Genomic DNA, 25,737 nt, shown 5'->3' on the forward strand with positions numbered 1-25,737 from the left:
TAAGTGAATGTTTAGTGAATGCCAATTACAGGAAGTCCTTTCGCAAATATAGTCTCATTTAAACATGAGTATCTCCCTCCATGGAAAGAGTTTTAAGTGGTGGGTGAGATGATTGGGCACATCCATATTCTCAACTCCACATCCAGTGGCATCAAACTGGTCGTTTGAAATGGCGATGAGGGAGCAGGGACACAATGGAAATTGGCAAATGCTACAAATAGAACGTGGTATCCTCCTCTTCCCATCCCCAGTCCCACAGCCAGTGACTGAACAGTTAATTTGGCTCAAACCAAATAATTTTTAATTTGGCACATACCACTGATTCTATTCTGTTTTAGTCAACTTTTTTTTTCTCCCTGCTGTGACTAAAAGACCCAATCAGAACAACTTTAGAGGAGGAAAAGTTTATTTGGGGGCTCACGGTTTTAGAGGTCTCAATCTAGAGACAGCAGACTCCATTCCCTGGAACTCAAGGTGAGGCTGAACATGATGGCAGAAGAGTGACAGAGGGAAGCAGCTCATATGATGACCAGAAAGAAAGCAGAGAGAAAAACTCCACTCTCCATATACAAAGTATATACCCCATAGCCATACCCCCAAATCAGCCACTTCCTCCAGCCACACCCGACCTGCCTCCAGTTACCACTGGATTAATCCCTGATGGGATTAAATAACTGATTAGGTTAAGTCTGTAACCCAATCATTTCTCCTCCAAACCTTCTAGCACTGTCTCTCGTGTGAGCTTTTGGGAGACACCATATAAACTATAACATTCTTATTAGATTCTAAGAGTCAAGGGACCTGCCATTTGCAGAGCCAGGACACAGGTGTCTTGACCCTATATAAACAATTTCCCCTATGGTGCATTCTTCATATTCTTCACTAAATGTTTTACACACATTTTCTCTTCGAATCCTACAACAACTCTATGAAGGAAATATAATCATTATTCTCTTTATGAGGTTTTAAGAAGTTAGTAACTTACTAATAATCAAATGTTGATCTACATGATATTAGAATTCAATCACTCAACACCTATAACATCCCAATTCCACCAAATTTCATTCTGCCAAAATAAATCAAATTCAGTATTAATTTTCATCCTAATGCAGGAGTAATAAAAGGAGTGAAGTTATCAAAGGAACAGCAGGTACAATAAATATTTAAAAAAGAATGTCCATATTAAAAAGAATGACATTTTTCCAATATTCCAGGAGAATTTCTTGGGTGAGGTGAAGTTGTGGGAGCTGTTTTCATTATAGATGAGGACGTGTCCTGAACAGAAGGGACATTCCAATTCAGGGTGTGGCTGGAAGAAAACTTCAAGGCGTAAGTGTGATGATCTGAGCAAGAAGGTGGAGCAAATGTGCACCTACGAAGAACAGGGAAGACCCTCTTGGGAACATGAAAACAATAGAAATGAAGTTTTCTGTGTGCTCTGGCAAAAGACTTTGAAGTGAAAATAACAAACCAAACAAAAAGCAAAACAGATTTCACTTTGAATCTCCAAAATTGATATTCTAGATAGTACAACTTTTTAGAGTTTTATCCTCCCTTGCTTAATATATTTTCTTGACATATATATATATATATATATATATATATATACACACACACACACACACATATATACATATATATATATACACATATACACACGTGTATACACCCTGCATACATATACATAACAAGTAGCATCCCACATATTTATCTCCCTCCCATCAACCATGGGTCTCATTTAACTTCCCTGTCAGATCTTGGCAGGAGCAGCCAAGGTTGCCCTAAAGTACTCTGGGGCAGTGTGCCTTCCAGCCTGGGAACTTCAAGGAATCCCTCCCACCTGCTGGAAAACAGTGCTTAAACAAGAGTTCTCAGAGATGTGGTGCTAATGGAAAAAATTCCTCCAATTAGTGTGTTTGAAGTTTCCAAGAAAGAAACCCCAGGTTACAAAAAGTCAAAATATTTTGGAACTCACATGCAGAATTCCTAGCTCCTATATAATTTTCCCCATTTCATAATTAAATATCTCAACATACCCCCCAAAAAAGATCAGATAGAGCTTTACTAAATGTCATGATTTAAAAGTAAAAACCATATTTTTTTTAATGAAAATTATTTAACAGGCTTAAATAGCACTGCACACGTACTTAGTGTCTCACCCTATAATGACCACAGAGAACTCTCTACAATGGAATCACAGCTTGAAGTACATGAAACTCCTGGATGCAAGCTTTTTTTTTTTTTTTTTTTTTTTTTAAATCAGAAACAGAAAAACAGTCTCTCTTGTAAAAAGAGTTTTGGTTCTTTAATGTTAATTGCCAAATGATCTGCTATGGGTTCAACTGTGTCCTCCAAAAATTCCTATGTTGAAAACTATCCCCTTGCACCTCAGAATGTGACCTTATTTGGAAATAGGATCATTACAGATGTAATTAGTTAAAAAGAGGTGACACTGAAGTATGGCGGCCCACTAATCCAGTATGACTAGTGTCCTCACTAAAAAGGGAAATTTTGAATAGACTACTGGGAGCAAGTGGAAACCGCAGACAGATGGGATATAGTTGGAAAAAGTGGGATGGTTACCCTTGGGAATATCTCGTCCCTGGCCCCTCCACACCCCCACACTTCCCAGATGCCATAAGATCAGTTTTTCTCCATCACACCTTCTGCCATGATGTTCCGCCTCACCTCATTGCTCATACCAGAGAGCAATGGATTCAGTCAATCATGGACTGAAACCTCTGAAACCATGTGTCAAAATAAACCTTTCCTCCCCCAAGTTGTTTGTGTCAGGTATTTTGGTTACAGCGACAAAAAGCTGATTAACACACTGGCTCAACAAAAATCCCAATCCTGGATGGAACCTGTGGTCAACTTCAGCAGTCACTCCCAGGTGGTCAGGGCTTCTGGAGAAAACCACCCAGGTGGGCAGCACTCGGGCACTACAAATCCAGCAAGTAATTGGTAGAGTCAGACTTCGACCCAGCATCAGGTTCAGGAGCCCGTTTTTACCTCCTGTTACATCTCATGAAAAACATACTGTACTCATAAGCCCCATTTTCTTATCCATTTTTCAGCTTCTGCCACAGCCCCAATGTAATGGGGGGATCTTTTTAGCTTACTACTATTTAGCCTTTCTTTTCAGTAATCTTATAAATGGACATATTGACAACACACTTAAAACTAACAATTTTTTAGATTTCTAAACACTGTTCATTCCCGTTTCCACTTTTATTTTCCTGGACTCTCCTTTCTAGAATCCTTTATGCACTTCCCTTCTTCTGTCTTAACTGTTTATATCCTCCATAGCTCTATCCTGTCTCTTTTCTCAGTCTACACATGCTCCTTGGATGATCTCATTTCTTCCAGTGGTTTTGACTGTCATCTATACAAGTTCCAAGTGGACAGAACAGCCACTTGGCGCTACTCTACTAACACTGACAGCTGAAAATGCCGAGGAGTGACACCTGGAGACAGGCCACCCAAACAGATCCACACAGGGAAACACTTACTTTGATAAATTCACCATCAACCAGAATCTGGCTCTCAGACTTACAAACTAAGAAACTTGAACATGACATTGTTACAGTATTTTAAACAGCAGAGACTGACGTATACAACTGGTTTGCCAAAACATGAGTTACCAATAAGGAATATAACTGTCTGGTGAACCTGAGGTGTCATTCTGACCACAGCCTTCTCTCCCTATTATAAGGAAAGTACATGAAGTTCAATTGTCAGAAGGCCGTTTAGTGAGGGTACAACCAAGATGAGGACAGTTTATTGTAAGATGCTCATACAAAATGACATCATTACATATTTATAAGGATAAATGGTCCATTGCCACAGTTGAATCCTGCTGATGGGTGGACAGGTTATTCAAGTGCAGAATAAATTAACACTTTAAACCCTTGTTATAACTTGGGTGCATACTGATCAAGTATGTCTGTGATTCTCTTCTTCATTGCTGACCCACTTTTTTTGGGGGGGGGGCGGGGGGTAATGTTTATTTTGGACAATATATAAGTAACTTACTTGCAAGAATCACTAGCCTAGGAGTAACATTGTCTCCTAAATTTTGTATATCTCTTCTCTTTGTATTTTGGAGGTTAAAATAATCAATCATCTTTCTCTTTTTTCCATGTTCTTAAGACCAAATCCAGTCCACTGGACTTTCTCAATGATTCAAATCTATTCTCTCCTCCCTATGTCTGGATCTCCTAATTATCTCCTCTCTGAGTTGAGGTGGTCTCAGGTTTCATCTCCCAGTAAGACTTTCTTGCTCCAATTGAACAAAGAGAGATCTAAAATGAAAACCCAGTCACTTCATTCCTTGCTGATAATCCTTCCAAGTTCCTGATGGATTCCCCCTGCAAACTAACTCCTTAAGTTTTGATTGAACTGCTTTCATTCATGCACACCCATCAAGTGTCAATCTAGATCATGCATTTTCCAGAAAACCTCTGCTGACTATCCCCACCTGGAATCAGGTGCTCTGGGCTCACCCAGCACCCAAAGCTTCCATCCACGATAAATGTATTGTGATATATTACACTATCATTTCTCCTTCTCTTCTTTTCAGACTGTCAACTTCTTGAAGCTTTGTCTAGTTGTCTTGGAATCAAGGGCTCCTCACATAGTCTGAGTGAATGAATCAATAATGGTTTCTCTTTGGGTTTTTATCATCTCTTGCTGGTTTGCCACTTGTAAGGCAGTGGTCTGGGACTCAAGAGAATGGTGTAGCAAATAACATTTCTCAAACATTCAGTGGATCAGAATAGTGACACAGTTGAACTGGTTTGAATTGTCCTTTCCCTGTATGCTGATTAATGGCCAACTTATTAAGTAGATTTTTTTAATTTTTCTTCATATTATGTAAATACTGTGCTACTTTCCTTGACAATGGGCTTCTCTCTTTCAATCTTTATACATAAATGTGAGTTATTAAATAAATTTGAGCAAAACCATTAAGTAGTACTTTTAAAGGACTTTCACACATATTGTTTTTATTTAACCATGGTAGGGAGAGTTGATATTATTGCACCTTATACTTGACATGAGATCATTTTAAGTTTTCTCCTATTCTCCATAGAGATGGTGATTATCAGAAAAAACAAAACCAAGGTTGAGAATTCCTGCAGACTTGCGAGAACCACCTATGGTGTGGGTCCTTGGCATCAAAATCCTTGGAAATTATTTATTATGCACCCCTTCCATTAGTCAAGTTAAAAATTGAAAAGAGGCAGTCTGCCTTACAGCATGCAGCTGACACATTCCAGATGAATATAAATCTCCCCTAAAATCACTATCCAAAAATCAGGCATTATCAGGATCACAATGATTTCCCATTGCATATTCAAGCCTGGTTGGGGGCTATATTTATCACCAAAAAAGGCCTAACTAGAAAATTGTTATGTTTTCAGTTTTACTCTTCTGATTGTAGTGATTTAAATAGGAAATTGGACATGCCCAGCAGGGTGGCGCACCCCTATAATCCCAGCAACAGAAGGCTGAGGCAGGAGGATCCCAAGTTCAAGGCCAGCCTGGGCAACGTTGTGAGACCCTATCTCAAAAATAAAAAGAGCTAGGGATGTGGTTCAGTGGTAGACTGAGTACCTGGCATGCATGACATTCTGGTGGTTCAATCCACAGTAACCAAAAAAAAAAAAAAAAACACGTAAACCAGGCTGGGGGATAACACAGCAGTAGAGAACTTTTAGAGCCTTCAGGAAGCCCTGGATTCAATCCCAGCACGGCAAAAAACAAACAATAAACAAAATCATTTAAAAAAATAACTAACCATAAACAATAAAATTAAAAGGCTGTTCCTCAATTTACAAATATACATATACAAACAGAAAATAAACTATCTTTATTCTGTGGGAGCTACAGAAGATGCTGTCAAAGAGGAAACATCCCTAACATATTTTGAAAATATCCGATTTACCAAAATTGAGTCTGAGTCTTTACACTTTGGGATAAAGTTTTTTGATTATGCATAGCAAAGTCTCTCTGTGTATCCACAGAAGACATCAAGTGACAGGATACATTCTCTCAGGTCAAAATATTTTATCATCCTGAGAAACAGAAGTTATCATTGTCCAACCAAATCTCTTAAACTCTAATGCAGTTTTCCAGACCAACCCTTTCTCATGAAAGCCCCTCTTCTAGGATGTGCTAGTGGCAAAGAGAGACTAACAGCTTCTTGGCCGTTTCCTATACATACTAAAACGGAAATCATTTCAATTCGAAGTTCAACTCATATAAATGTGTATAAGTTTTCAAGATCTGCACAAGCAATATTTTCCTTAATAAAAAAATCTTTATATTCACTATGGTTTCAAGGGATTTTGCTGTTGCTCAGGAGAATACTCTTTAAAAACAAAACAAACAAAAAAACTTATTAAAAAAGTCCTGGAGTGTTTTCTTAACACTATGTAGGTCCTGGCAAACCATACAAAGTCATTGAGGGTTCTTGGGTTTTATTAAAAATAAAACTCAAACACAAGACACATGCAATGCTGACATTTATCTCAATGAATTTCCTTGCTAATTTTGATGTGGGTTTTTTTCCCAATCAATTTCTTTTTAGAATATTATTACAAAATCATGGACTTTGATAATAACCTAGCAATGTACTAATTTTATCACTGGAAAAACAGTGGTCTGGCAAGGTTAAATGATTTGCTTAAATGACAAGAATAAGGAGAAGTACACAAGTTTTCCATTCCAAATTGGATGTTCTTTCTACTACATTCCATTTGCATTTTGAAAAATACTGGTTGAATAATTTATCAAAACTAGGTTCAATTTTAGCCTCATGAATAAAGCAACCATTCCAGTAGTTGGACACAGTAATATGGTTACAAATATTTTCAATTTCTCTTCTCCCATTCTCTTGAATTCCCTCCACGCAGGCTTTCATTACCATCCCTCCACTGGAACTGCTCTTGTTAAGACATCAATGACTTCCACATTGCTAAACTGACTAACCAATTCCCAGTCCTCCTTTTAACTTCCCAATTAGCTCTTCCTTGAAACACTTTCTTCTCGTCTTCTGGGATAATGCATTCTTTTCCTGCCTCCCTAACTGCAATTTCTCTGGCTGCTCTGCCTGTCCATCCTCACCTCTCCTACTGCTAAGCTTAAGAGTGTCTAAGGGCTGGCTCCTCAAACCCTCTCTCTTTTCCACCAATAGTTGATTCATGGTCTCCTCTGGTCTGAAGGCCCTAAATGCCATCTACATGTATGCCTTGGGGTCCTAAATTTATCTCTCTCACCCACACCTCTCCCCTTAAATTATAATCTCATATCCAACTGACTTCTTCCATCTCCAATGGATATTAAAAGGCATCTCAAACTAAAACATTTTTAAAAATTAAATTCTCATTCTCCCCCCCCCCAACCATTCTGAAACCTGCTTCTCCTTGTCCATCTCAGGATATGGTCATGTTGTGCTTCTATTCCCTCAAGACAAATTCTCAGAACCGGTCTTGACTTCTGTCTTTTCCTCACACCCCTCAATCAGTACATCATCAGACCCTTCTGGTTTCCCCCTTAAGATATGAACAAACTTCAACTATTTCTCAAAACACCCACAGCTACCAACTTCCCGCACAGTCTACCATCATCTTCTGCCTGAACTTAACAGAGAGAAGTCATCAGTCATCTGCTTATTCTCCATGTTTCTGCCCTGGCTTTGCTTTAGGCTAGTCTCCAACAACAGAATGATTATGTGGGTGTCTAAGTCAGATCATGTCGCTGCTCTGTTCAAAACCCTAGAGTGGCTCCCAACTCCAGCATGATGACGGTCAAGGCTACAGTGGCCCCATCATATGCCTGACCTCACCTCCTAACTCCTTGCTCTCACTCACTGCCTTGTGACATTCTGGGATTATGGTTGTTCTTTGAATATTTCATGATCCTCTTGCCAGGAGAGCTTTTCGGGAATTTCTCATCTGCCTATAACTGCCTTTTCTCAGATATCTTCATTGCTCCCTCTTGCACCTCCTTCAAGTCTTTGTTCCAGTGTGATCTTCTCATTTGGGAGCTTCCCCAACCACCGTATTTAAAATTCCAACACTCTCGACCGATCCACCTCTAAAACTCCCCATGACACTTTTTCTTTGTTTTCTCCATAGTGATTACCACCGTCAAAACAAATCAGATGTATTGTAATTATTTTCTTTATTGCCTATGTCCCTGTGTCTCCAACAAAATGCAAACTCCATGAGCACTTCAACTATTGTCTGTTTTATTCCCTTTGGCATCCCCAGTGTCTAAAGCAATAAGTGGGTGAATAACGAATGAATGAAGGCATACAAGCCATGTAAGAAATCCTGAGAAGAAAGTGGAGACTTAACTTTACAGAAAGAAAAGTTCTTCTTTCTTAGCTAACTCCTCGAAACTCTCTCCCTCTGTCTGGTACCTACCTTACAGAGAGAGGGTAAGTAAGAGACTGAGTGATAAAGGGAACTATAGTCAAGAAACACCATCAGCCCTCCCCAAATTGTGTTCTGAGGAAGACAAGACATTTGGAATGCTGAAAAAAATTAACCTATAAGAATCCAAAAGTCTGATAACATGTTGATGAGGATGTGAAGAAATTGGAACTCTCATACACTGCTGGTAAGAGTATTGCAGCCACTTTAGACAACAGTTTGGCAGCTCCTCAAACAAATAAACACAGTTACCATGGCCTAGCAGTTCTACTTCCAAATACACACCCAAAAGAAATGGAAACACGTCCACACAGAAATTTGTACATGAATATTTATAGCAGCATTATTCATAATAAGTGGGAACAACTCAAATATCTATCTTGGACTAATAGATAAACAAAATATGATCTATTATACAATGGAATATCATTTGGCCCTAAAAAGGAATCAAGTACTGACACAGGCTACAACACGAACAAACCTTGGAAGCCTTATGCTAAAGTAAAGAAGCCAGTCACAAAAAGACCACAGGTTACATGATTCTACTCATCAAAGTCCAAACAGGAAAATCTAGAGAGACGGAAAAGCAGATTAGTGGTTGCTTAGGGCTGGGCAGGGTTGATGGGAGGCTAGCAGGCTGATCACTAAAGGTATGAATTTCTCTCTGAGGTGATGAAAATGTTCTAAAAGTTGCACCAATCCATAATGAGCAGAAATCAGAGAATTGTAGGTGGTAAGTGGATGAACTGTATGGTAAGGGGATTACATCCAAAAAAAAAGTTACAAATTAATACATTAAATGTGATTATGAGAGCCTCATTAACATTGAAATGTTGACTTCCTTTTCCTTGATCCTGGTCATCTCAGTATCTCTCTGCTCCTCACAGACTGATGGTGCCCCTGGTTCTCCACCAGGCCTCCCTGCACACACACGCACGCATACATACACACACACACACACACACACACCCTCTCAATGGCTTTATTCCCTTGCTATCAAAGGTCAGACATTCTTCCTCCTGTGTTGCTCTTGTATTTTAAGTGTACCCCCACCTACAAACACCCCACACTGTAATGCAGAACTCCAAGGCCATCATCTGCAAAAGCCTAAAGTCTTTTGTCAAAAGCCTTAGACTACTTCTCAGAACTTCTCCATTATTTCATCTAGCCAAATGTCACAGTATGTGCCAACAACCTATAAGCACTGAAGCTCGTTACCATAACCATAATATTAAATTCTATACATTAATTTCCATGTCAGTTGTATCACCCAACCATACAAATATGTTAGGAACAATGAAAAACAACTACATATAAAACAGAATATCACAAAACATCACAATGAGAAGGGAACTTGGGTTCAAATCCAATTCTCCCACTTTAGCATTGAAGAAACAGATTCAAAAATGTACATTGACTTTTCTAGTATCACTCAGTAAAACAGACAATCCCTGTCTATATTCAAGGCCTTCCTGTTATTCCAATAAGAGAATCAAAACTGAACAGCTACACACACACACACACACACACCCCTACAAAGAAAAAAAATCATGCAAGATAATCCAATTTACTAATGTGAATACTAACTTAATGGTGAATAGTGTTTTAACTTTAACTTCAAAAATATTTTAAATAGTGTTAGATAAGAAACTCTTGATCACTCCCCTCTACTTTGAATCACAGTGGAAACAGAATCCATCATTTTGTTGAATTATCTATACAATCAATTTCATGAAGCCAATTTAAATAAATGATTTTCTCATATAACTTAATTCAAAAAGTTCTAGTTTATTAGTCATCAGTTATTAGCATGCCAAATCTCCAACTTTGAACTATGATTGCTAAACTATAGATCAACTATAGTGATGTGCAAACTTTCCCATTTGATGACAACAGGAGAACAGCCCACAGCAATAGAATGTGTTATAAGAATTTTGCATAGCACTTTGAAAGCTCATGATAGTCCACTTTCCATTTATGACTTGAAGCAAATTTTGGATTTTGTGTCCTACAACATAATTTTGTAAGAGTTTTTTTTTTTTTTTTTTTTTGAGAAAAGCAAATGATGATGTTATTTAGAGAAAACAGTTATTAGCCAACTTCAGATTCATTCCTGTTGAAGAAATGTATTTAAGTTATTCCAAAATAACAAAAGCCTAGAACTACATCATAATTGGTATCTTGACTTTTTATAAATGTAAGAATCATAACGGTAAAAACAGGAAATGACTATCAAATTCTTTATTCAAATATAAAAATCTTTAATAAATATAGAAATTACTAAGATATGTGTATATCCCAGGAGAGTAGATGTTACTGTTTTCATCATTTAAAGAACATGAAAATCCAAGAAAATTCTTTTGCTCTCTAAATATCTGCCAGTGCTTTTTAAATAATTGAAATCTACCACATTCAATACCTAAAAATAATCTGAACTCATAAATGTTTGCCATATGCACAAAGAAAGAATTTAAGATTGTCAACATCATGCTCTCACTGTGAAGAGGCTGTATCAAAGTCTTTCAGTGAAGTGACTTTCAAAAGCAGGAAAAATGTGGGAGAACAGTGGGGGAGGACATTTAAGAAATTGGCTGTTCTGTTTCTTTAAATGGGCAGCTAATGAAACTCAGGTGGACACTAGAAAGCAAGCCCCAGGACTCCCCCTGTAATGTTACCCTCAGCAATGACAATGAGGGCTCCTATAAGCCTCACAGAGAGGTGCTACTTTAAAGAGAAACTGAAAAAAGTAAACAGGATCATATTGCAGTGGAGCAGCTGAAACTCATAGCTTTAGGGCACAAAATAAAGTTATTTTGCTTCAACTACCTTTAAAGAGCACAGACATACCAAATTACATTTCAACTGCATGAGACATGGACATAATGTTTACACACATCCATGAATCTAACTAAATGACTTGGTGCAAAGATGAATAGGTGGAGTTAGAAAATGAATGGCTTCTCTTTTATTCTCATGTCTCCAGTTCCTCTAGAAGTTCTGACTTACAGGCTTCCTCATGTGGCACACATCAGGGTTTTTTCCCTCCCTTATGTGAGAGTTATTCAACCTGAATGTGCGCTCTTCACATTTAGTGAGCACTGCTGCTCAGTATCCACGGCCAAGGCTTCCTTGACAATTACACATTCTGTAGCTTTAAAGTACAAACTCTGATTTGGATGTTGCAGCAGACTCTTGGTACTCGTTTTCCCAAGTCCACATTTCCAGGTTCAAGCCCCTTAAACAGGTCATCTACTCCATGGCTGAGACCTAAGGAGGTATTAGAGCGCAAACCCACCAGCATGCAATTCTTTGTTACAAGTGTACTCAGAGACATATTTAAAAAAAAAAAAGTGCTGAAACTTTCTAACAATAAAACAATTTCATAGCAGAAGGAAAAATAAAATCATGACATACAAATATAAAAAATAAATATGTTCCCTTACCTGGATCATGGAAAGGCACCAAAGCAAAGTTGAAGAGAGGTCTCTTAGGTCTTTTCAAAGACGTCTCCAAAATTTTGGAAGCCCCTTCAATGACCTGAACTAAATCATCATACATGGAACCAGTCACATCAAATACAAAAGCCAAGGTGGAAGCCCCCTCGGGAATTTCCTCCTCCCTGACCTCCGACTGGGGGCTGGCATCCTGAGCCAGGGAAGAATAAAGAAGAGCAAGCAGGAAAACTGTGTGGACAACTTCCCGGGAAATCATTTTTTTTTTTTTTTTTCTTTCCTGAGTGCCTAAGCCCTGTGCTTAGTCCTCCTCAACAGCAGCAAAGGTTTTCCTCCCAGAGAAACTCATCAGACTCTTGCGATCGCTCAAGGAGCAAAAAAAAAGTTTGGAGCCGAGAATCAGAAGGGGGCAGGCACCAAACCCGACTCCCTCCGCCGGGATGCAGCAGCTTTTGTCCCGACGCGGTGTCCTCCTGGGCTGCTATCTGCCGGCGGAGCCCGGGCGGCGTGCGACACGGTGCGGGCAGTGCACGGGGTCCATGCCCCGGGGCAGCTCTGAGCCTGCGGCGCCCGCCAAGTCCCGCCGCCGCTGCTCCCTCGGCTGGGCCGGAGTCGAGCTCGCCGCGCTGCACTGCTCCCGGCTCTCGGCGAGGAGGGGCAGCCCGGCGCGGCCTCGCCTCCTGATTGGCCAGTTGCCGTCCCCCGGCCGCCGCTCGGGAGCCCCCACCCTGGAGGGCGACTTTTCCCCCCACTGATTCTGGGGTCAATTGAGTACCCGGGGAGCGCTTGCAGCACCCGCGCTGCTGCTAACCTACCAGAACCCCAGGGTGAACAATGGCTTTCGAGACCGTGTGGCAAAGACCCAGACTGAGGACACGGCACCAAGTAGCACAAAGGGAATTGTATTTTTCTAATGTGGACAACAACGCGGCTTCAGACGCTTCTTTCCTAATTCCCCCGCAGAAGCCAAGACGTCCCAGCCCAGCCTCCTGTCCCTTAGCCCACAGCCCGGCCCAGCCAGGAGGGGGAGCTGGAAAGCTCGCTCAGCTGGGCTGCACCCCACCAAGGCTGTCCCACCTCCCTGGGGACCGAGAAACTACCGGGAAGGGCTGGAGGAGAGCTGGAGGGGCAAGAAGTAGGAGGGACAGGAAAAGGACTGTTGGGGGTTCTGAAGGAGACAGCAAGGACGGCGGGGCAGGGGGTCACTGTACTTAGGAGCGACTAGAGGACACGAAAGTGGATTATCAACAGAGGATGGAAGTTGAGTAGGAAGGATAAAGGGGACTGAGGGGTGTGGAAAAAAGAATGAGACGCATCGAGTCCATATTACAAAGAAATCTGATTTTTTTTTTTAACATTATCAAGATTCACGTTTGCTGAGCGGGTCGAGTCCTCTGCATAGCATGGTGAGGCAGAATAATATTCCCATTTCCTTCCATAGAACAACCATATTTCAGGTCTCAGCTAAAGATCCATTGAAAAGATGTTTCCCTCTATGGTTCTTCCCCCCCCCCCCCCAATAAATAAGGAAACCTGACCCTGGAAAACGTTAGGATTTTTTTTCTGTAATTATTATATACATTATAATTCTAATGACAGATTTAACAGGGTAAGCAAAGAAAGTCAACCATGGGTAAGGATTCTTTGCTTCATTTTAATAAAAGTGTATTTCTTTCGTCAAAAAGGAGTTGTTGTCTGGATCTGGGAGCACAAAGACGTCAATCGGGCATCTTGGTCTATGTTTGAATGTCTATTAGACCACCCATCCTTCACGCATGCAGCCTGAGGAAGAGTCAGCTTTTTATAGTCTACAACTGTCTTCCCTTTCAGACCCAGGGGCCATGGGACCTAAGTTTATGATACCTATAAGTCATGTCACTTAAAGGAAGCAGACAGGCCATTTGGGTTGAGTGGGAATTTGAGAGGAGAGAGGGAATGTACTTCCTTTCCAAGTAGTATTTAGAGAATGCTATTTGAGTAGTCCATTCCTTTGTTTATTTAAAAAGGATTGCATTCTAAGTCATAGATTACTGAGCTATTCCAGGTGCTCAAGGGAGGTGGTAAAGCCCAGTGATTAAGAGTTCTGGATCAGATAGCCTGGGTTCAGCCCAGCTGTGACTTAGTAACTGTGACCTTCAGCAAGTTGTCTAACTTCTTTGTACCTTCTTTTATTTGCTTGTAACTGGAAATAATGATTAAATGATGTATAAATGTTCCATATGCACTTGAAAAGAATATTATTGAGTGGTCTGTCCTATAAATGTCAATTAGGTCAAGAAGTTTAATAGTGTTGCTCAACTCTACTAAATCCTTACTAATTTCTGCCTGCTTGTGATCAATTATTGAGAGTGGCTACAATTGTGGATTTGTCTTTTTACAGTTCTGAGTTTTTGCTTTCATGTATTTTGAATCTCTGTAATCAGAGGTAAATATAGTTAGCATTATGTCCTCTTGACTAATCAACATACTCATCACTATGAAGTTACCTTCATTATCCCCGATAGTTTTATTCTGAAAATATACTTTATTAATATAGCCACTCTTATTTCCCTTTGTATAGTATTAATATAGTATATGATTTTCTATCCTTTTACTGTAAACCCACTTGTATCTTTATATGTAAAATATATCTCCTGTAGTCAAACAATTGAGTCTTGCTTTTTTATCCAGTCTTACAATCTCTGCCTTTTAATAAATGTGTTTAGCCCATTTAGACTCAGTGTAGTAATATGGTTGGATTTAAATCAATCATCTTGCAATTTGTTTTCTATTTGTCCAAATGTTCTTTATTCCTTCTATTTTTCTGCTTTTATTATTTAAATTTTTTTTTCATTTTATCTCCATTGCTAGCTTACTACTACTGTGTTAATGATTCCTTTAGGGTTTATGGCATATATCTTTAATTTATCACAGGTTTCCTTCAAATAATATACCACTTCATATGTAAGAACTTGAGACTAGGCCTGGGGATGTAGCTCATTGGTACAACACTTTCCTAGCATATACAAGGTCCTATATTCTATTCTGAGTACCACAAAGCAAAAACAAAACCAGTTTATACCGCTAGACTTACTTCCATTTCTCCTCACCCGTTTTTTCTTTTTTTTTTGCCATTATTACCAGCTATTTTACATTACTGCCTTTTAAGCCCCGCACAATATAGTTTTTTTGTTTGCTTAAGTAGTCATTTTAAAAGATACCTAAACCAAATAATAACAAATTAATATATGTACCTTGTAGTTGCCATCACTGGTGCTGTTCATTCCTTGTATAGATCCATATCTCCATGGGATACCGTCTCCTTCTCCCTTAAGGACTCACATTACTAGCTTCTGCAGTTCAGTTCTACTGGGGATGAATTCTTCCAGTGTTAAATATTTGAAAAAGTCTTTATTTCACCTTTGTTTTTGAAAGGTTTGGTTGGGTGGACTAGATAGGGAAATCTAAATTGACAGGTTGGATTTTTCTTTCAGCACTTTATTTCATTGTCTTCTTGCCTGCCTTGTTTCTAACGAGAAATCTTTGTCATAGTGGTCTTTGTTCCTCTAAGTGCACTGTTTTAGTCAGCTTTTTCACTCTTCTAAGATACCCAACCAGCACAATTATACAGAAGGAAAAGTTTATTTGAGGACTCACGGTTTCAGAGGTCTTAGTCCATAGAAGGCCGGCACTAGTCCTTGGGGGTCTAGGTGAGGCCGAAGAACATCATGGCTAAAGGGATGCAGCTCACACCATGTTCAGAAAACAGAGAGAGAGAAACTCCACTCTCCAGATACAAAATATATACCCATAGCCACGTCCCCAATTAACTACTTTCTCCAGCCACATCCCACCAGACTCCAGTTACCACTGGATTAATCCCACCAGGGATTAATTCACTGATTAGGTTAAGGCTACAACCCAATCATTTGTCCTCAAAACCTTCTTGCATCATCTCATAGGTGAGCTTTTGGGGGATACCTCATATCCAAACCAGAATATTCACCCCATCTTTTTTTTTCTCTTTTGTGTTTTTCTCTTGACTGATGCTCTCAAGTGTTTCCTTCTGATCTTCTCTTGAACCATTTGACTATAATATGCCTGGTGTGATCCCCTCCTGTTTCTTCCACAGGAGAGCTTTGAGTTCTTCCATCTCTTTTGAATATTTTTTTTTCTTCAAATTTCTTTTTTCCTATCCCCAACTACCTTTCCTTTGGGAGCCTCATTTACACATGCGTGGAGGTCACTTGCAGTTGTTTTACAGTGTATTGGTGCTTTGTCCACTTTTTAAAACTAGTATCTTCTTTTCTCACCATGTTTCATTTTTGATAGTTTCCACAGCTGTTTCTTCAAATTCTCCAACCTTTCCTTCTATTTTACCTAATCAGCTAATTGTCCCCTCCAGTATAGTTATTTCGTCTCAGACATTATAGTTCTCACCTCTAGAAGTTCAATTTGGATCCCTGTTGTATCTTCAATGTCTCATTTTAAGTATATAAATAGACAGAATACACTTAGAATATTTTTAATGTTCTTATTGCATAATTCTAACAATTGTGTCAGTTTGGAAATTTCCCTCCAAGTTATAGATTGTGTTTTCTTTCTTCTTCCCAAGCCTTATAACCTTTGGATATCAGACATTCTTAAAACTTTGTTCTGAAACAGAATTAAATTATTTGAAAACAGCTTGATCCTTTTAGGACTTGCTTTGAAAATGTTTCAGATGAGACCTAAACAGTGTTCAATCAAGGGCTAATTATTCCCTATTACCAAGAAAAGATCCACCTGTGTGCTTGTCTCAGCACCCTGTGAATCATGAGTTTCCCAGTCTGGCTGGTTGAAGCAGCCAGTATATTCCCATCCGTGGGTACTGTCACCTTCAATTGGGTCTTTCCTGGACATTTGGTAGCTTCCTATCATGCATATGCTGATCAGTACTCACATGGACAGTTGTGGGAGGGGACCCTCTTCAGAATTCTGAAATTCTCTATCTGTATAGCTCTTTCTGGAACTCTGTCCTATGAACTCTTGCTGGGTCTCCCAGGTCTTTCAGCTCTTTCTCCTCGACCCAGGAAGTCTGCTAGGCGCCGCCAGGTTTCACCTCCATTCACCTCTAGAGACCAGGGAATGAAAACTCCAAAGAGTGAGCAACAATAAATTTTCCCCCTTATAAGTTGATGATCTCAGTAGCTTCACTACTGACACAGTAGCTTCACTACCATCCCAAGATAAAATGGGTGGCAGCACATAAGTATGTGTTTAAGGTCCAAAGGGCATAGTGCTTGGGAAAGAGTATGACAAAAAAATAAAAATAAAAAATAAAAAATAAAAAAAAAGAAACAAGTCAATGACTAAAAGGTATTTTTACTCACATATACATTTATGTAGAAATATACATACATCTTCCATGACCCCCAAATATATTTCTCCACTTTAGTCTCAAATAATTGAAGGTATATGATTTGGGACATTGTCAAGACCTATATGGGCTCACATTCCTTTCAATAGTTTATTCTCAGTTGATATGAAGATCTCTGGAAACAAGGTAACCCCATGGACAGAAATCTTATTCACACTTTAGAGTAAATGAATCCCTGAAAGTATATTTTGGCAGCAGTCAACTGAGAAAACCAAGAAGGTTAAGTGGGAGAAAATGATTGAGTTGGGAAAAGGGCACAGCCCAAGATGAGGATAGGAAGGGTGGGGGAAAAAAACAGTGGTGTTTAAGTCAGAGTATTTCCAGAAATAATATATATCCTAGCCCTTTTCCTGCTTTTGTTATTAAAAGTCTCTATGAGGTTGGAAGGAGCACCGGTCTGTGAATCTAATCTTGCTTCGGCCATTAATTATTTCAGTTCTGCAATTCACAAGCAGCTCACACTCAACAATTTCTAAAATTATTTCAGCTGTGGTTATTCTCCAACAGCCTTACCCAAAGTTTGCTAGAAAGCAAACAAGAAGGTTTGCTCTGATTCCAGGGGGCAGGTATGAGGGGTTGGGGGAATGAAGCAGGGAAGAAGACAGAGCCATTATGTGGGTGCATTCTCAAGTTAGCCACAACTATAGGCTACTGGTTACCCAATGTCATGAATTGGTTTGAAAACCCTGTTAGGCACTTAAAGACTTTTCTTAAAAAAGAAAGGCAAATGGATAAGGCCAAAAGGGGAAGTACCTACCCATTGGTTCCCATCTTCATTGGTCAAGGCTTTTCCCCATGGGACATAAACAATCACACATTGTCAAGATACTATCAAGTTATATCTGCATAAAGTTTTTTGAACCTTTGGTCAAACTCTTGGCTATTATCCAATATCAACCTTATTTGATAGAGAAATTAAAGTCCATTAAAATGGCATAGTTAATAACCTAATCCTAGTTCTGCTTTTTCTGAACCCCAAACTCTGTTTAGTCCTTACTGACTCATTCCTCAACAAATATATTAAACAGTTGCTAGTTTCACCCAAATCACGGTGATTGCCTGAGAAAGAAAATTGATTCCCTGTCCTTAAGGCACTTACAGTCTAGTGGAGTCAACAGTGTAAGAATGCTCTGAAAGATGAAATCCAGCATTCTCAGGAAGCAAATAAGACAGGCATCTGTCTCAGGAAAGGCACATCCGAAAGTATGGCACCCCAGGAGGATGACATCTTACTTAAGGATAAAATATGGAGAAATTTAACAGATTTCAGTTGGGGGTGGGTGCTGAGGAGGAGGAACATGGTCCATTCCTAGAAGTGAAAGTTAGGTTGGAATGAGAAGAAAGAACAATGGGGAGTCAACCAGGCATCCTGAGTAGCCTTGGGTTCCAGCTTGGATTGCATCTGGAAGGCACATAAAGGCGCTGGAGGACTTTAAGGGGAGAGCAGAAAGGTCAGTTATAATCCAGCAAAATCACTCAGGGCAAGGTGTGAGAGAGGGAATAAGAGACATAAATTGGGGAAAAGAACAAAAATAAGAGTAGGCTGCAATAATAATAGTAACACCATCCTTCATCCTCGGAAACTGAGACGTGGAGAGTTTCAGCAACTTGCCCAAAGTCAGTGCCAGTGAGAGGAGAGGTGGCATTTGAACCCAAGCCACCTGGTCCAGAGCCTGTGTCTTTACCGCTATTTAATGCTCTCCTGTGGCTGCGGGTTATGAAGAAGCCATGAAATAAAATAACCATCATGGATAATACAAGAAGAGACTATGACTACACTATCAAAATCATTTGGTAGTTTTCTGTTGCTTTCTTACAAAAAGAGCTGTGTATGTAGCTCCAAACAAGCATAAACCACCAACACCCTTGAAAGGCTCTAGGGACAGAAATAAGGACAAAAGAGAAAAAGTAAAAGAGCTTCTTAGTTCACCAGGAACTGATATCTGACCTTCATCTATCTGAGACTCCCTGAGAGGTCCCAGGGTCAGGAAATGGAAGTAGAGATGGAGTTGCTTCTCTGAAGTTAACGTACCTAATGATACGCGGTGACATGTAGCAGATACTGGGACTTTGCCAGTTTTTTTGCTAAACATCACCAAATTAGCCTCAAAAGTCTCTTCACACAGATTCACACCATTAGTGTTGCATTTGCTGGATGGTGGGGGTAGGAGGCATATAAGAAGGTAACGTCTTTTAAAAGCAGTCCAGCACATTACAGCAAAATCAATACTAAAAAAAACCCTCTCTCCAATTCAGTTTTCTCCCTTGAAATTCTTCTAATTGCCCTGAAGAAGATAAGACTGCTGACTGGTTAATATTTTAAGTGATCACCTCATTGGAAGCATTACCCCCCTGGGCCTGAGAAACCCTACCTCAGAAACACATTGACATAATAAGGGCTATGAAGTGACTGCCCAGAAGCAATGAGTACAAACTGCCTTTTGCAAATCACTAAATGGTTCGATGTTATCCTCAATGATCCTTCCCCAAATGTCTGGTTGTCGATGTCAGGAGGCCCAGGATTGCTTTATGTTTACGTTAGCACATTTTTACAGGGTAAGTAACTTGCTATTACCATTGAATTAAAAGTAGAGTACTCTTGCATAGTGATTATACTTGGCACTGCTATTACGCTGAAAAAAAGGGAGAAATTAAAGTTAGATTCTTATTCTCTTGTCTCCTGAAGAATGCAATGAAAGGACAGAAAACCATCTCATTATAACTGGAAAATTAATCACATCAAATATTCTCTTATACTAATCAGGTTATAAGTCTGGAATCAGCTTATGCAAAACAGATGTTTACATTCTTATTCTCCTTTGGTACTAATGTCAAGAGAAGAAATCACAGAATAACTAGGCTGTGGCCTACTTTAGGGAATGCAACACTCTGCTTTTACTTTTTTTTAGGGAAGCCACAAAGCCTGGGGGAAGCTGGGGGGACAGCCTGAAAGGGGAAAAGCACCAGGGGTCCTGGCTTCTATTCCTTATATAGGCAAAATTCCTTTCTTCTGTAATGGCACAGGAAATGTGCTGCCTAAGAATGGTGAACTGGCTCCCAGGAAGAGGGAGAGGACACGGGAGACATGCGACTGGCAGCCTGTCCCCTTTGGCTCAGCTGGTGCCCTAGTTCTCTAGGGCTTGTGATTCTGGCTTATGTTGCAGTTGCCCAAGACCAAGGACCTTGGTCTTCAGTACATGGGCCTGTGCCTAGTGGCTAGCCTGTGTGCTACTGGCAGGTGGTGGAACTAGGAGGTGGGGTCCAGCAGACAAAAGTTAGGCCACATGCCTTCAAAGGGAATGTTGGCATCCTGGTCCCTTCCTGCTTCTCTCTTTGCTTCCTGGCCTCCATGAAGTGAAGAGCCCTACTCTTCCATATACTCTCACCACAAGACAATGTGGACCAGAACAACAGGGCCAAGCAACCATCCGCCAAAATAATCCTTTCCGTTTTTTAAGTTGATTATTTCAGGTGTTTTATCACAGTAACAGAAAGCTTACTACAACAAGAATCTTCATTTAACGAAGAGAAACCAGGTCTGGATGGTGACTTGGCCAACATCTAACAAAAAAAATTTGAGATAATGTTGGAAGTATATTTTGGGCTTGTAATTATCCTTTTTTCCACCTCATCAGATATACTAGCCAATATTGAGTGTTTACTAGGTCCCAGGCACTATTTCAAGAACCTAGTATGTATTAACACATTGAATCATCTTTAATCCGAATTCTAAAGCTACAGGGTAATCAATAGTAATCCTCATTTCATAAAAGAAATTGAAGATGAAATTAACCAAAAGGTTGGATCAACTGTCCAAGTTTTCACAGCTCACCCTTCCCTTGTTCACTATTATGCTCCTTTTGCCTCTAATCTGGATTTCCCATATCATTTTACAGTAAAATTGAAAATTCTAATAGAGTCTTTTTGAAATAGACAATGACTTTATAATTATCAAGATTCATCATTAATCTGATATTTATTCTATGGTGACCTTTTCAAAGAAAATGACACTGTAGTTTTCATTTCACTTCCTTTGAGAATCATCCTTGAGGCATTCTTTGGACTTAAATGGGCCTCTCCTTCCAGGAGCATTTTTCTGTGCTTTCTTTCTCATTAATTATGAATTCAAGCTAAGTTTATATTTTTGCCACAATACCATGAAATAATTGAGAATACGGTTTGTGTTTTGCTCATTTTTATAAACATGTAGGGTTTTATTCATTTTTATACAGTAGTGACTCAATAATGCTTCTTTTTAAATTTTTATTTATTTTTTAATTTTTTCCATGATTTATGGCTCATTATAGTTGTACATAATGGTGAGATTTCTTATTATATATTCATACATGCACACAATATAACAATATAATTTGGCCAATATCATTCTCCATTATTCAATAATGCTTCTTTAATGAATTCATTATGATTAGCAATAATGGTGATAATAATAATTGCCATCTGAATACTTTATAACACACTCTTAGCACTTACGTATAATATGTCCACAGACCCATTTGATATTTACACCAACCATAAATATTTAAATAAATAAATATACAAGATAAATATTTCTATAACCATTTCAAAGATGAGCAAATGAGACTCAAAATGACAAGCAATTTGCCCAAGATTGTATCAGTGGTATGTGGAAGGTCAGTAGTAAAACCGGATCTTTCCAATACAATCCATTGCCATCATGCAAAATAATTTTGTTATTGGCCTACACATGACATTTGTAGAAAAAAATGTATTTTGTAGAGCATATCATTATAAGTCCCAAATAATTTTTTAAATCATCTTGTTTAGGTAAAACATCATTACTTAGCTCCAGGTACATAATCAAAATGCCACAGAAGTGAGGGCAATTTAGAATACTGTAGTTAAAAATAAAATAAAATAAATCCTCTTTAAAAAAAACAAAAACAAAAAATAACCAAAGGAACAGTATTACACTGTAAATATCTAAGCATTTATCTGTTTGTTAGGAGGCAATATATATTATTGCCTATGATCAGTTTCTGTTAACCATTAGGAGCTATTAAAGGGGCAAATCAATATTGTAATATTTGCACTTGATGCTGATTAAGAAATATGAAAAGGTGGTAAATACAATCCATTTTCTGTTTTCACTTTTATTCTAAACATGGAGTTTTTAAAAAGGATAAAACCTTTTTTCCCTATTTTTATTCTTGTCCCCCCCCCCTATTTTTCTTATCACCTTCCTGTGTCTTCAACATAGGAATTTCCCTGCGCTAAGGATCTAAATATGTGTGCAGAAAATCCCAGAAATCAGGGAGGAAAAGAGCTTTAAAAATCAGAAAAACACCTACTCTCCTAGACAGCTAGGAATCTGGCCTAATTTTAAAAAACAGAAGAAGAAATTCTAACTTCTTATCTTACATTCCAACATTCAGTAACTCTTTATCAGAATAGTTTCCCTATTTCTTCTAATATAATTTAAGACTGTTCTTGCTCTCTTTTCAGAAGAACTACAGCTGTTCACAAGTTTCCCCATACTTTTTTTTATACCAATTAATGAAAGGAGAAAGGTGTTGGCTCTGATAATAACAAACTGGATTCATGCCCATTGTCTTTACCTTTCTTTCTTTTTTTTTTTTTTTAAGAACCCAGTCCTACTTGAATCACATTAATCAAAAGATGGTGGATAACTCCTCTGAAGAAATAAAGGAATATATTATGAAAACCAATCTTCTTCCTTTCCTTCCTTTTTATTTTCAATTTATACAAGAAAAATCTAGATCTTTCTTTCTTTTCTTTTCTTTTTTTTTTCTTTCATTCATTAAAAGGTAGTCTCCTGAAGGCTGAGGTGATCCTGTGGATTAGAATTTGAATGACAGTATGAGTTCATGTTTGACTTCCTATGGGTAAATACAGACATGGGTACATATACAGATTAGTATTCTCATGTATCTCCTTGCTCTGTCAGCTGAGATGGCCTAGAAGTAATGCCACTCCAATAGTAATGAACACACTTGCTGTCCAAATCATGGTTTCTATTGCCAAGATTTTATTTCCAATAAAAGGAGTCAGGTTCCTTGCAGAAATGGTTGATTCTAAGGAGGGACCGGAAATAAACAACATGAGCCTGGAGTATCTTACAGATAAAAAAAATGAAGAAAATGCAAGAAATTAAAAAAAAAGACAACCCCCCACAGAAATAATATTGGGATATGTCAAAGGGACAGTTAATAGAACTCCTAGTGACCAAACCTGGAACAATTTGAGCAAAAAATAAATAAATGAGTATATTTAACAGCATTAAATTAGAACTCAAAAGTATAAATATATATTTACATAAGGATGTAATATATAAATGAATAAATAAGTAAATGAAGAAGACAAATCTCCCATATGAAAAAACTCCAAACAATACATGCAGAAACTTCCTGCTCAGAGAGATGGAGGATAAACCCTTACCTCTTAAATGTGGACTGCACATAGGGACTTGCTCCCAAAGAATACAGTAAAGAAGTGGGAAGAATAATCTTACAGAAAAATCTGGCCAACACTACCTTTGTCAAATGATCAAGGTCAATACTAACAATGACAAGTCTTGTTGATAGCATGTGTTGCTGATGTAATGTAATGAGAACAGCATCTCAGGTCTTCCGTGCAAGAGTACTCCCAAGACTTCTTGTCATAGCCTAGAGGAGCCTTGAATGTCATGTGGTATTCTAGAATGGAATAGTGGAATGGAAAAGAGAAAAACTGTAGAAGTAAATCAAGTACGGAATGTAATCAATTATTTATCACTAGTTGTAACAAATACACCATATTAGTAAGATGTTAGTCATATGGGAAACTGGGCATAGAGTATATGTGGACTTTTTATCCTTACAACTTTTCTATAAATATAGAACTATTGTAAAATTTAAAGTTTGTGCATAAAATATATCATAAAACATTTAAATGAGACACAAATATTATAACATCAAGAAATGCAAAAGATTTTAATTAGTCAATTGTCATCCATACAGTTACAAAAATGAAATAATTCACTGTAATTGATAAGCATATTTTATATGTAGAATAAAGTCTTATCCTTAGAAGACAGAACATCTGAAAGAAATCCTGTTTGGCCTAATGGAACTCAAATTGAAGACCTGTATACTGTATAACATAAATAAACACTGCAAATGTGTCCTAAAACAACACTATCACTGGTCATTGCCTTAGGGAAACCATCACCTTGAAATCAAGACTAGGAAAGGATAGTTTAGGTTTCTGAAAGAGTCATGGTTATGCATTTTTAAAAAACTATAATAAATTGCAACTGCTTCACTCAATCAGAAGAGAATGGTAATAAGACCAGTCATTAGCACATGGATCAGTTTATTTGACTATATTTGCTGACAAACTCCAGCCCCAAAGCGGGCTTCTTGCCTTGCAGCTGTAAATCAAAGTGGGGTAAGAGTGTGCTCAGATCAGCATAAACCCAAACCTTCCCTGGAAAAATTGCTTAAACAGAACATCATATCAGCAGAAGATCAGGTGCATTATTTTCTTATGGAACTTGACTTGTGTTAGCCAAGGGACAAGGAACCTGAGTGGAGGCAAAACAAGTTCTACTATGAATGACCCTAGGAGAAAGCTTTATTGAGAGTTGATGGTAAATTTCAGCCAAATCCTTCCATTTGCAATGAAGCTAATCCCTCAAATTTCAGTAGATGCACTGTTCTATATTTAAAGCATCTCCACAAATTTATTTTCCTGCAACTTATAAGCAGACCCAAACCAAACAAAAACAAAACAACTAAATATTGAGAGTGCATAGAAAAAGTTGTCTTCTTATTGCTCCTGTGGTTTATGCTTAAGGCCAGTTTTCTAAAACCAAATGTACAATGAACTATTAGAAGCATCAAGACTCATTCAATCCTCACCAAAGGGCATTCCTTAATGCTAAATATTTAGCTACATGCTGAAACTGAGAGTATAAAATTAGAAACATATTTAACAGATGTTAAAAAATAGACATTATGCCAACTAATTCAAACTATTAACATTGCTATCATTTTATATAACAAAATAATAATATAATTATACACCAAAATTGACAAAACAAGATACCCAGAAGATGCATATTGATTCATTATTTGTACATTACAGTTCTTTAATTTAGCCTTAAAAAAACTAGATTTTTTTCTGACTTTAGTTCTATAAAGTGACTAATTTAATTCAAGCAATAATTGATAAATAATATTTTAATTTTCCTAGCCTTACTTTTAACGAATCCCGTCTAGCCAAACATCTTTACCAATGTCAAGTAAACCTTGGGATTCAATGTCACATTAGGTAATAGCATTTGTTTTCTATTCATGCAAAACTACAGAAATTAAACTTCCTGATTTAAGGTTGCCCTAAATTGGTGGAAAGACCAGAAATTACTTTCCCAAATACCATGAGAAGTATTCAGAGAAACATGCTC

At 38.3% G+C, this 25,737-nt stretch overlaps 1 protein-coding gene across 1 annotated transcript in view; it reads right to left on the minus strand.

The window, feature by feature from the left end:
• The window catches only part of Hmcn1 (hemicentin 1), a 385,362-nt gene extending 372,750 nt beyond the window's left edge, over nucleotides 1–12,612 (minus strand). The window contains exon 1 of the mRNA XM_027934946.2: nucleotides 11,885–12,612. Coding sequence (XP_027790747.2) covers nucleotides 11,885–12,152 — 268 coding nt within the window. The 5' untranslated portion in view covers nucleotides 12,153–12,612. The remainder of the gene's footprint in view (nucleotides 1–11,884) is intronic.
• Between the last annotated feature and the right edge of the window lie 13,125 nt (nucleotides 12,613–25,737).

This window comes from Marmota flaviventris, chromosome 12 (assembly GCF_047511675.1).
Source record: "Marmota flaviventris isolate mMarFla1 chromosome 12, mMarFla1.hap1, whole genome shotgun sequence".
NCBI lineage: Eukaryota > Metazoa > Chordata > Mammalia > Rodentia > Sciuridae > Marmota > Marmota flaviventris.